At 37.6% G+C, this 13,595-nt stretch overlaps 1 protein-coding gene across 1 annotated transcript; it reads right to left on the bottom strand.

The window, feature by feature from the left end:
* Window positions 1-424: 424 nt before the first annotated feature.
* On the bottom strand, window positions 425-12,885 carry atp6v0a2a (ATPase H+ transporting V0 subunit a2a). Its single transcript, XM_087791216.1, has 21 exons — window positions 12,673-12,885; window positions 12,339-12,508; window positions 10,555-10,633; window positions 10,267-10,364; window positions 8,934-9,071; window positions 8,575-8,672; window positions 8,387-8,513; window positions 6,772-6,854; window positions 6,619-6,712; window positions 6,330-6,542; window positions 6,102-6,252; window positions 5,214-5,353; window positions 4,983-5,140; window positions 4,818-4,908; window positions 4,627-4,745; window positions 2,948-3,158; window positions 2,763-2,882; window positions 2,562-2,681; window positions 1,768-1,885; window positions 1,497-1,668; window positions 425-1,261 (listed from the first exon to the last, which is right to left on the bottom strand). Exons 2-21 carry the CDS (start codon window positions 12,447-12,449, stop codon window positions 1,159-1,161), a joined length of 2,544 nt encoding a protein of 847 aa, XP_087647342.1. The 5' UTR covers window positions 12,450-12,508; window positions 12,673-12,885; the 3' UTR covers window positions 425-1,158.
* Window positions 12,886-13,595: the final 710 nt, after the last annotated feature.

Below are 13,595 nucleotides of genomic sequence, written 5' to 3'. Positions count from 1 at the left end.
CGCCTTTTTCTTTTGGAGATTAACCATGCTGTGGTCTGTGAAGGTTTGTCACTGGGCATCATCAATCCAGGAAGTCTTCACCTCCAAGGCCTCATTGTATAAACAAAGCGGGGTTGGAGTACAGCTACAATTAAAACATGCGAGTCAAGTGAGTTGAGTTTTCGACTTAACTTGCCCTTTAATAAACAAACATTTTTTGATTAATGTACCAAACTGCTTTAAAAAATATTAAATCAGAAGAAATAACATTATTTTTTTGCATTAAAACTAAGTATTTAACCCCAATTACGTTTATGGAATGATAAATACTTCTCTTTATATGTGAAGCAACACTTTTTATTTCAACATGTAGATACATTTACATTTTTAATGATGTGAAAAATTTACGCTCAGTCAATGCTTGAAACTTTTAATCAGAACATTAAAATGGTAAAATATCAGACAGTCATATAAACATGATAATCACATCAACAAAGCAGATCCTTCAGAGAAAAAACTTCTGGGGCGCCTCACGTGAATTCAGGAGTACAAGTCGTCGAACGCGATCATGAATAAATAGGCAAACAGCTAACAGTTGAAGAGCATTTTCATTTGGCATCATCAAGACCGTTTAGTGGAAAAAACGTTTGTACAATCATTTTTCGCAAAGTGCTTTCTTCATGTAACGTCAGATAAACCTGTGAGGAGTTAAATGAGGACGGCTTTCATCGGAGCAAAGGTACAGGCTGAATTAAAAGGGACATATTTAAACAGCACCACTGATGGCATCCCCCACATAATATAGAATATAGAAGCAAATCTCTATGGCACTACGTCAGGATGCTTAAATATAATTTCAACAGAGTTTTAACGTGCACTGTATTGTTACTGCTCTTTTATAACACCTTTTAAATAACACAAAAGAGTACAATGCAAATTTTAAATGTCAAATAAGTGATTCAAACTATATATCGGCTCCAAAAGCGAAAATCGTCGAAGGATTTGAACCTCGGTATAGTCGGAGGATTGCTGGGTAGTATAGTAAGGCAGTCAGCACAGCTTTGAAAACATTGAAAAAACGTTGCTACAAGAGGGATTTTCTTTCTCTAGTTGGTGATATCACAGTGATGTCCCACCTCCCGACCAGCATCCTCTTTCGACTCCAGTCTCTCGCCTCTGTTAAAGTAAGCCGTCCTGCTCGAATATAGAGGGCAGAAGTGCAAAGTCAAAGGGCACGAACTTGACTCCGGTCCCGTGATAGAACTTGTTCTGGAATTCCACCCTGAAATAAAAAATGAAAAGGATTTTCAATCTTCAAATAAAGCAGGCCTATATATGTCGTTTTTATATTAAAAATTACTCCGAAATTGTAAGCTACAAACACAATAACTCTGCGTCACATAACAATACAATATCACTTGAAAATAACAGGTATAACCTAGATTTCACTAGAACAGAAGTGCTAATAAAGATCCAAAAGTGACTCTATTCAAAGAGTTTCTTTACAAGTGACTCACCAGTGGAGGCGGAGAGCGTGAAGAAAGGCTGACAAGCCTTCCATGACCAGAAGAATGGACACGGTGAGGGTGGCGAACAGGCCGAAGACCGGCACCAGAAGAGCCACGCCCACTTTGGTGGTGATCTTAAAGCCCAGTCGCATCACCATGGCCCACAACACCTCTGACAATTCTGGATTCAGCAGTGACAGGAACATTAATTATTAATCAGAGATCATGTTCTTATGTAACCTTAGTCTATCTTGATGTTCTCGTGATGGAGAAGACTTACGTGCATGAGCCAAACTGAGGGCCCAGAGTCGCAGGTAGGACGCCGTGTTGGAGATGCAGCCCAGGCAGTACTCGATGGTGTGGATGGACTGGTGTAACATCACGTCTGCAAAATCAAACTGAGACAGACAGACACGTTTTAAAAAGGTTTTTAAAATAGTAAGGTGCTTTTTAATTTTTTGCATTATTTGAAAACAAATAAGACACAACAAAAATATTTTGAAATATAAATATCCAACGCATTTCTTTAAGATTATTTACTTTTATATAAAATAACATCAATATGGATATATAATTATTATCACCTGTCTTGGTGCTGTGACACATGAACAGGCTAAACATCTTAAAATAATAAATACATTTTAAGTTAAAATAGTATAGACTAAAAAAGTATTTTTTAATAACACTACAACCTAGTGGTATAATATGGTATTGCAGTAAGTGTTAAGATCGCATTGGGAACAATATGGATAACAAATGTCATATGTAAAAATCTCCACGGTGTACTGAGTAATACTCAATTTTATTTTTTTCTAAATATTTCTTAAAACATGAGTTTCTGGGATGATCTTGGATCAAAGACGGAAAGGCAGGAAGGTCTGAGACCTTTTTAATTTTTTGGCTGAAAATAATTTATGTTTTAAAATGAACTGATCATCAATTATTTAATAATTTACCTTCCCTTTAATTTATCATAATTTAAAATGATTAATAGGGAAAAAATGAAGAAAAAATGACAATAATAAAAATATATTTAAACATGTTATTCAGGATAGCAACGACTGTTTTATTTACTTGTTTGGGAAGAATTTGTCTGCAATTCATTTCTTCCGCTCCTTCTTCTTCATCCTCATCTTCATACGAGGGAACCGTAGAACCGTCGTCCTCACTTGCGCGTCTCACCCTCTCATAACCCTGATGAAGGAAACACAAGTCAGTTTTTGTAAAAAGCGTTCTAACACATCAAATAGTGAAAAATGAATCGTTCACACGGACCCTGCGCCTTCTGAGACCTTTCCCTCCACGATAGAGCCAGTAGAAGAAAAAAGGTTTCCCAAACAACAGCACAGGAACTGACAACATGGCGACCAAAATGAGGAAGATTTGAAGTCCGGTCTGGAAAATAAACAAGATATTGTTGAATGTAATGGACCGTTTATCTGGATGACCGCTGCTCTGACCTGGCCAGGGTACAGTGGCGTGATGTCCTTCCCCTGCATCACAAACATGTTGATGAAGTGGATGAGGATGCTGGGGGCCCGGCTGGAGTCCCGCGCTGAGAAGGCCAACCACTTGTAAATGATCATGAAGACCAAGTAGCCGAAGAGGCAGAGAAGGAACAGCAACTCAGGGAGAAACATCAGGTAGACGTTAAACTTCTGTCGGAAGTGCCTGAAGGAGAAGAGAGAGAGACGGGTGAGTGGCATCAGGTGTTGGCTTTCACCCTCCTATAAGATGAATATATATTTCATTATTTTACAAATGAATTTGTCTTTTTTTGGATACGTACATCTTTGCTTTAATGTGAGACACCTTATATATACAATTTATAATAATATATTCACAAATAACTCTCTAGAACCTCTATCATACTCAAGGTGTCCATTTTTGCCGAAAAGAACGGAATAATAGTTTTTTTGACACAGATCATTCAAAAACAAGTTTTCTTTTACAAACTCTCTAACTTTTGCAATGCATTGTCTGACTTCTAGTATTCTAGAATTCTAGTATGAAACTACAAGGTCAATGGAATATACGTTGTAAAATGAAGTAATGTGGAAACACATATTTTTTCATGAAAAAAAAGCAACTATAAAAAGAGAACAGGGTGATCTTGCTGAAAGTTGAAAACAGTTGTTTTAGTCAAATTAGGAGCATTTAAGTCTTCAGGGTTTGTGATGGTACTTTTGAGTTGTTGAGATACTGCAATGTTTTTAAATTAGTTGATTCTGAGCTAGTCCATATTTCAATTACAAACATTAAATTAAAAATATTTGGAAAAGCAATTAATACACGTTTTTCTCAACATAGATTACAACCTTTATCAGGTGGTCATTATGTTAGCATTAATGTAGTGAACAGTTCAACACAAACCATCATTATTGCAAGTAAGACTTTGAGGTTATTAACTGGTGTAACTTAACAAGTTCTAAATGATAAGATAATAGCTAAAGGCTAATAGCTAAAGGGTAATAGCTATATGCTAACAGCTAAAGGGTAATAGCTAAAGGGTAATAGCTTATGGCTAATAGCTAAACGGTAATAGCTAAATGCTAATAGCCAAAGGGTAATAGCTAAAGGTTAATAGCTAAAGGTTAATAGCTAAAGGCTAATACAGGGTTGGGCAATTCAAATTCTTCAAAGGCCACATTAAATTATGCAAATGTTGTTAGGGGCCGTCAAGCAAAAAGAAAGATGAAAAAATCCCCAAAGAAAAAGGATATTCGTCATTAGGCCATGACATTTATTAAGCTAAATAAGCTTTAATCTTATTCTTGTATAGATGAGTTTTTTTCTTCAATTAATTTAAAAATATTTTTTTGAGGGATATACACAAAAAATTACAGACAAAAAGGAGCTGTTATGTGAAAATGTAAATTAATTTTAAATACAAAATACATTTGTTAATGCATTAGAACCATTTATACATGATCATACTTTGACATAACAAGGGCCGCATAAATACAGTCAATACGCATGTGGCCCCCGGGCACCCAGGTCTGGGCTAATAGCTAACGGCTAATAGCGGGTAATAGCTAAAAGCTAATAGCTAATAGCTTATAGCTAAAGGGTAATATCTTATAGCTAATGGATGCTTGTGCAGAATCCTGTCACTAATCCATGAAGTGTAAACACTCACAAGTGGTTGAAGACACTCAGCACAACGCCGAAGCTCATGTGGATGACGCCGATGATGACCGACATCTTCATCTTGTACGAGTTCAGGAACGACAGTCGGTTCTCTGCCATGTTCCAGATCTGTGACACACACACACAGTCTCTTAGCATTGAACACAAGCACGATGCTAACGGTGTCGTCAGAGAACTCACGGGGTCGACGCCCAACGGGTACGGTCCGGTGAAGACGCCGCTGATGTTGGGGTCTAGCGTGAGGAACTTGTTGGTCTGAAGAGTTTTGTTGCTGTAAAGACAGTGTTGTCAAGCATGGATGGGTCACGTGTGCGACGGCAGTTTCTTTTTGTGCTGCTAACATACGTCCACTGCTGACTGGCAAACATGGCCTTGATGCTCCAGCTGGATCCAAATATGTTGAGAGACTTGGAGAAACATTCGTTGTAGATGAGTCCGGTGTAGACGGAGAACAGTCCCATCATCAGGATGATGTAGCGACCACTGAAGAACATCACCCAGATCTACACACACACACACACACACACACACAGCATCAGCTGAGTGACAACAAGAAGCTCTGAAGACTCAACACACCTCATTACTGGAGCGTTTTTTCTTCTCCTTTTTCTCCGTCAACACCATCCACAGAGCGAACAAACTCATGATGATCCCGTGACCGAAGTCTCCGAACATCACGGCGAACAGGAAGGGGAAGGTGATGATGGTGTAGGGAGCTGCAGAGGAGAGGAAATATATCTGATGCTGGTGATTTAGCAGCTGTTATTTAATGGAATAAATCAGTGTTTGAAATTAAAATGTAGTTTTTAAGTATTTCATTATTTTTAGAATAATTCAATTCAATAGCATCTGTATTGAAATAATATATTAATTATTTTAAATAAATATTCTAATAAATACACAATGAATGAACAATTTATATTTTCATATTATAGTATTTTTTTTAATTTTAATTAGAATAATGAAAAATAAATATATATAATAAATGTTGGTTTACCAATATTTTTTATATTTAATTAAAAAGCCTATGAATTAATAAGTATTGACTTTGGAAAACATATATTTTCATTATTGGACTAATTCAAGCTCTATGTTTAAAAAAAATGTGATTCAAATATAAAATACATCTTAATTCAATATAGAAATCCAACATTTTGACCTTGAATTTAGAAGAATATGAATTATTGTGAGGTATAATTGCATTTATTTGAAAATATTCTGTTTCTTTATTTAATTACTCAAAAACAAAAAATAAACCTTAATAAAAGCATTTTAAATATAGAAATTATTTAATTAAATTATTATTTTTTTTAAAGTAGAAATAATATAATTCAATTATTAAATAAAGAAATGTATGTTTAAAAAAACATTTCAATAAAAAGATTTAGAATTCCAAAAATTCTGCTGGCACTGATCTACTTCCACATCCTTCCTAAAAAATGACACCTGAAGATTCCTCCTCACCTGGGCTGACCTCGCGATAGTCTCCGACACCGTAGGCCTCCACGATGCTCTGAAACCCACAGGTGAACTTGTTGGTCCTCAAGAGCGTCGGAGGAGTGTCTGCACTGGGGATGCGGTTGACGAACGATGGCACGGTGGCGTCGCCTTTTCTCTGAGGAAGGAAGATTCCAGCAAATGTTAAGTGTGGCTGAGATCATCTCCAGTACAAATAAATGTTCATGTTCTCACCGAGCCTTCCTCTAGCGCCCCCCGCAGGTTGGCCAGGTCGCTGACCGGACACCAGACCTCAGCGATCAGACACTTGTTGGTGACGTCGAAGCTGCAGAGGTTGAGGATGTGATAGATGGCCTTCATCTTCTTCACCTGCAGCACCCAGCTGTACGCAGACTCTGCTGCCTTCTGCAGGACCTGCCTCAGGTAGTCTTCGGTCCGATGCAGCACCTGCGGACCGACCGACCCCAGAGTGTTTGTTTGTGTGGCTCAGAGTGTCACCGAGTAAGTTCTGGACAAACGTTACGTTGTTGAGGTCCTGGATCCGCGTCCGTAAGCTGTCCATCACGTCCACCCTCTCCTCGTCGTTCTCGGGGTGCGGGTAGAGGTGGCAGTGGTAGCTGAACGAGATCAACCATCAGTCTTTCATGTGACTTCACTCGCTGTGAGAGATTCTTACCAATCACAGATTTTCTGGACCTTCTGTCCGATCTGGTCCCCCCAGAAGGAGATGAGGAACACCACACTTTTGCTGATCTCACCCTGTAAAGATGAGACACCATCATGAGACAGAGATAAAAACAATAAACTTGAGCTGAGAATTCATGTATTAAGATGTATTAAAATATAAAATAACCCCAAGTAATGTTTGGGTAAGACTCTGGACACAGAACAGATTCACCTAGAAAGGCCAACAGGCTGACAGTGAGAATGTGTTGAACTCATGCAGCTGGAACAGAAGATATGATGGAAGCTGTGGTTCATACACAGAAAAGGAGGATAGGAAGTGGTGTAAGAGTGCAGTGCATATAATGCTGTTGGTCAAGCTGATGGATACATGAAGAGATGGATGGAAGAGCATACGGACATATGAATGGATGGTAGGACATGTGAATGATAGGTGGACATATGGATGGTTTTAATAATGGATGAATTGATAGATGGACGGATGGATGGATGGATGGATGGATGGATGGATGGATGGATGGATGGATGGATGGATGGATGGATGGATGGATGGATGGATGGATGGATGGATGGATGGATGGATGGATGGATGGATGGATGGATGGATGGATGGATGGATGGATGGATGGATGGATGGATGGATGGATGGATGGATGGATGGATGGATGGATGGATGGATGGATGGATGGATGGATGGATGGATGGATGGATGGACATGTGAATGATAGATGGATATATGGATGGTCTTAATAATGGATGAATTGATGGATGGACGGATGGATGGATGGATGGATGGATGGATGGATGGATGGATGGATGGATGGATGGATGGATGGATGGATGGATGGATGGATGGATGGATGGATGGATGGATGGATGGATGGACATGTGAATGATAGATGGACATATGGATGGTTTTAATAATGGATGAATTGATGGATGGACGGATGGATAGATGGATGGATGGATGGATGGATGGATGGATGGATGGATGGATGGATGGATGGATGGATGGATGGATGGATGGATGGATGGATGGATGGATGGATGGATGGATGGATGGATGGATGGATGGATGGATGGATGGATGGATTGATGGACCTATAGATGGATAATAGATGGATGGACATATGCATGGATGGATGGATGGATGAACCTATGACAGGGTGAATAGACATGGATGGATGGATGGATGGATGGATGGATGGATGGATGGATGGATGGATGGATGGATGGATGGATGGATGGATGGATGGATGGATGGATGGATGGATGGATGGATGGATGGATGAACCTATGACAGGGTGAATAGACATGGATGGATGGATGGATGGATGGATGGATGGATGGATGGATGGATGGATGGATGGATGGATGGATGGATGGATGGATGGATGGATGGATGGATGGATGGATGGATGGATGGATGGATGGATGGATGGATGGATGGATGGATGGATGGATGGATGGATGGATGGATGGATGGATGGATGGATGGATGGATGGATGAACCTATGACAGGGTGAATGGAGTCCAACATATATGTTTTTGCCAAAGTTGCTCAGTGCTCAATAATGAATCTCATCAGCAGTAACAAGTGTCCTCACAGTGTCCAGGTCGGCCAGGTTCTCGTCCACCTCCGCGTAGCTGAGGATGGTGTAACCCTTGCACACCCTCCACAGCATCCGCTCGAAGGCCTCCACCTTCACGCGCTGGATCAGTCCGGACACGAACCTGCAGACGGAGGTACCATGTAGCTCAGGTGCTCCATGTTTGTTTCACCGACGCCGCTCACCCCAGCTTGGCTCCCAGTCTCTGCATGCCTGTGCATCCCGTCACGGACTCCGTCTCCATGGTGGGGAACTCCTCGTACTGAGGACCCAGAGCCTCGTGCTGGTTCAGAGAGAGAACATGTGACACACATGGAGTTTAAGAGCTGCAGTTTGGTTAGCGCACTAATGAATGATGAGCGTAGTCATGGCGACCGAGTGCAGCTACTAGCTTGCCTCAACTCTCGCCGTAAGAAAGAGGAGGTGATGATGTTGTACATCTTTTTATCTTAGCCTCTGTGAGTCATCAAATTCACATTCTATTCTAGTCTTAAAACGGAGTCAGTTGAACGTCACAGACGTGTTTCCGTCTCTCCATACTGACCCTGGACCTGCTGTGGACGAAGGTGCGTGTGATCTTCAGCATGTGCGTGTACTCGGTGAGCTCCAGCAGGTTCCTCTGCAGCTTCTCTTTGTTCCTCGCCACCTCGCTCAGCTCCATCTCCAGCCTCTGCAGCTGCTCCTGCACGGCACACAACGTCCACGTGAAACTGTGCACGAGACCAGCTCACAACATCCAACTGTGGCCCGGGGACCAAATGTGGTCTGACAAGTCATTTTATGTGGCCCGCCTCAATATCAAAGTTGGTTATACAGGTTGTTATACTTGTATATATTGAATTGAAAGTTTAAGAATTAGAAAATATTGAATTCAGAAATGTTAATAATTGGAATTAGAATATCAAACTCTATGTGTAGTAAAATAATTCACTTTGTATTCAGTTATTGAGAATACAAACATTTTAATATAAACGTTAATAAATGTAATTAAAACAAAATGAACCTTTTAATATAAAAGTTATTGAATTCAATAAAATAAAACCTTTTAATCTTAAAGTTAATGAATTTAATAAAAACAAAACCAACTTTTTAATATAAAAGTTAATGAATTTAATGAAAACAAATTTAACCTTTTAATATAAAAGTTAATGATTTAATTAAAATAAATGTAACCTTTTAATATAAAAGTTAATGAATTTAATAAAAAAAACAAATTGAACCCTTTAAATTAAAAGTAATTGAATGAAATAAAAATCGACCTTTTAATATAAAGTTTATTGAACTAAAAAAAAAACAAATCTAACCCCTGAATATAGAATCAAATTAATTCAATTATTTCTAAAATTATGCAAAAAAACAAAAAACATCTGAAAAATAAAAATAAAACATTTGAAATGTTAAATTCAAGCGTTGAGTATTGTGATGTCACTGATATACTTCCAGAGTCATATTTTCTCTTGGTAAATTTAAATTTTGTTTCGTCTGCGACTGAATCAGTTAAACGATTTTGGCTCTTCATATAGTTAGGTTTGACTCCCCTGACATTAGAAAAACATCAAAATGAAAAATACCTAAGGTTTATTTAAAAGCAACAAATAAAAGCTAGAAAAAAAGGTTATTTTTATACTTGCTCATAGGTATTTATAGTTTAAAAAAAAGAAGCCAAAACGAATAAATATAACATATTAATTTAAAATCTAGATGCTAAATACAATATTTTCAAGTGTAAGAAAGAAAGCTGCTGACGACAGAAGTTGTTGACGTAGGTTCAGTGTATAATTGACAGAGTTCTTCAAAAACTAAGCCAGTAGTTGTAGATTTCACGACCCTGTGACGTTCACTTTATGAAAATGTAGTCAAATGATTTTCAAACTGACCATGATCTCCAGGACTTGTCTGGGCGGGGGTGCGAGAGGACTCTCATCGTCCTCGGGAACGGCTATGTTGGCCTTCTGGATCTCCCGGAGCAGGTAACCTGGACACAGACGTGGAGATACGGTGAAAAAACAAAAACACACCTGAAGAAAAGCTACTCGGATATTGAGAGGTATTTTTGGTCCAAATGAATATAATGACTTTAGATCCATAATAAGGAAATTAAACATGGTTATATACAAGAATATTATATATAGTTTTACGTGTATTTATATTGATTCACGTCTTACCCAGAATCCTCTCCATTTCCTCGCATCTTTTGATTTCGCTGACGAAGCGCCTCTGGAAGGTGCTGACACTCGGGTTGAGCTGAAACCAGAGCAACATGGTAGGTCACGCCGGAGCCGCTCAATATCTGCTCTGCACTGAGCTGAGCCGCCTCGGGCCAGAGTCGCATGTAACGGATCTAACAACGTTACGGAAGTTATCAGATCGTCTTCATTGATCCAGATGTCAGGAGGACCACGATAGAGACGAACCACTCCAGCAAATAAAATGAAAAAATACAATTTAACGTTCAGTAAAATAATGTTGAATAAAATATATTTTAAGGGACTTTAACTATTTGGATGGTAGTTTTTTTTAATATGATTTTACGCTTCACATGAATTCATGGTGAGAAACTGGGAAAGATAAAGTGATTTTCAAGCCATGAAGTGTTTTCAGGCTTACAGCAAATTAGCTTTAACTATGATATAAACATGTTGACTCAGCAACTTTTCATTTTGTTTGCATGCATGGATACTTTTTTTGTGGCAATTATAATAGTGCCGTAAGAAAAGGGCTGATCCATCTCTGAGGAATCCTATTGCTCGAAGGGTTTATTACACTTCTGTGAATTTGATTAAATAAACATTATTATTTGTCTTTTGTTCTCTTTTCGACTCGCATGTCAGGACTTAATGTTTATAAAATATACTGTAATAACTCAGCCAGTAACAAAAATGCTAGTATTTAAAAATACAATGAACTGGTTGGAAATATGTTTTGTTGTATCATAAATAATCACATTTTACTGTCTTTCTGATCAGACAATTAATACAGCATCGTAGAGAAATGAAGAATCATATGGAAGTCGATCAGTGCCATTAGAATAAAGAAAGTTTATGTTAAATTTAAGGATTGTTTTCTTTATAAAGCATTGAATTGTATTTTATATATTGAATTTAATATTTGTTTATTGAAAGGTTTCATTTGTTTTCATTGAATAATTGAATTAAATCATTTGAAACATTTTATTTTTGCACATAAGTTAAAAAAATAAGTAAGTTTCATGTCAAGTTTAATATTATAATTCCAATTATGCCAAATTATTTTTTGTATTGAATCTTTTCTATTTTTTATAGCTTTTTAAGTTCAATATAAGAACGTTGGTGTAATATTACCATCATGACAGTTCAAGTAGCTCAGTTCTTGTGTGGCATTTAGACATTTTATTTTTTAATTATTTGGATTTCAAAAATCAATTTCTTTGTGTAAAAAAAACAACATTTATTTGTTTTTTTAAATTTACTTTAAAAAATATATATTCCAATTCAACCATTCAATATACACATTTTATTAAATAGATTTTTTTTTATTACAACATTTTAATAAAAAAAATAGGAGAAAAAAAACAAAATTTCAACACTGAAATATTAAAATCAAACATCCAATATTCTTATTGCACTGATATACTTCAATAATCAATAATAAAAATAATAATATATCATTATTTAATCATAATGTATTTAATTACAACTTGTGTGTTTTTATACATGCAAAACACTGAGTGCTGAGAAGCTGTGTTGCTCATTATGAACATCTTAATATAAGGAAAACCACGTGTAAAAATATTACATTGTTCTCTTGGTAAATTCTGACTTAAATTCATAAAGAATTTGTAACAATTGGTTCGTTATACAAATGTACAAATGATTAATTCTTTAAACAATTTGGTTTGTTGTTTACTTGCTTTAACACACACACTATAAACAACAACACCAAACGTCACCTGTAAAAACGACATACTTACATCTCTGAACTCCACTAGTCCCAGCTCCCCGAGCTCACTGATGCAGTCATACTCGGAACCAGACTGCAGGAACAATTGGGCCAGACACATCTCCTCACTCCTGAACTCCATCTTTATCTTCAAGAACACGCACACGCACGCACACGCACGTCTGCTCCACCTACAGCGCTCTGAGTGAACAAGAACACAATGTTGACTGAAGCCCATTAAACCAATTAACATTCTGCTGATCTTTGACTGAAACCACAGCATTACTAGGACTTTAGAAGCACTTGAGTCTCTGCAGTCAGAGCTCACATGTGGATGTAGAGAAACAAGAAGGTTTTAGATCCACCTTGAGCACCTTATGGATCGATGATGGAGCAGCAGAAGAATCATCCTGTCGGTTCGGAACCTTGAACACCTGACATAGCGGCGTTAAAAAACACGCAGCGCAAGATGGCGCGACCACGATACAAATACAACGCAGAACAAATATCTTCAGGACGAGATCGTTGGATGAAGATAAACGTGCGTTGAACAAAAACACGCCGGTGTCAGAAATAGACTCTCGGCCTTTATTCTCCGTCGCCCGGCAATTGACACAGATTGCGTCTCCGGGTTGCCAGGTTGGTCGCATCCCACTTTTTGTATCGCCAGACAGACGATCGCAAAAACAACAATAAATATAATTTACCCCTAAAATAAATATGACCCACGGTGTCTGATTCAATTTCATTCAAATTGAAATACATGGATGTATAATAAAACAAATAGATAATAAAAACCTTATTTGAAAATGCATTTGTTTTAAATGAATGCCGAGACTTCTTACAAGTAAATGTTCACTTGTTATAATGTAAACTTATTTTGTAACGTTCAGAAGTAAAATATATTTCTGGTGAAGGTTTTCTCGATCGTTTCTGTAAATTTAACTACAAACTTATGAACAATCCTTTTGAAACAGGCAGCGCCGACAGGACATCAAAAAGGGGGGATGTTTTTGCAAATCTGGCAACCGGCGCATCTACTTATTCCCTTCCATCATAGAAAGCGACCATCTGCCCTTCTTTGTGTACAACATCCTATATTTTATAATGTATAAATAAATAAAAATAAGTTCAATTCATCTTTTTTTTCTAGATTATAACCATGCTGAGATGGAGGCAAGAGAAACGTTAAAATACATTTTAGATTCGTTTGGGATTAATGTGGTAAATAAGAAATGTCTAATGACTCTATAATTTTCTTTCAGGATGTTAAGTGTATTAAAGAATT

This window comes from Callionymus lyra, chromosome 5, assembly GCF_982586985.1.
Source record: "Callionymus lyra chromosome 5, fCalLyr1.hap1.1, whole genome shotgun sequence".
Classification (NCBI taxonomy): domain Eukaryota; kingdom Metazoa; phylum Chordata; class Actinopteri; order Syngnathiformes; family Callionymidae; genus Callionymus; species Callionymus lyra.
This window is presented reverse-complemented; position numbering and strand designations above follow the sequence as displayed.

Bases quoted from the DNA above. Each gene is read 5' to 3' on its own strand.
- atp6v0a2a (XM_087791216.1), bottom strand. From the start codon at position 12,449: ATGGAGTTCAGGAGTGAGGAGATGTGTCTGGCCCAATTGTTCCTGCAG. The intron at 3,159-4,626 runs GTGAGTGTTTAC...CTTCTCCTTCAG, and splicing joins CTGAGTGTCTTCAACCACTT to GCACTTCCGACAGAAGTTTA. The intron at 2,883-2,947 runs GTCAGAGCAGCG...TTTATTTTCCAG, and splicing joins CGCCACTGTACCCTGGCCAG to ACCGGACTTCAAATCTTCCT.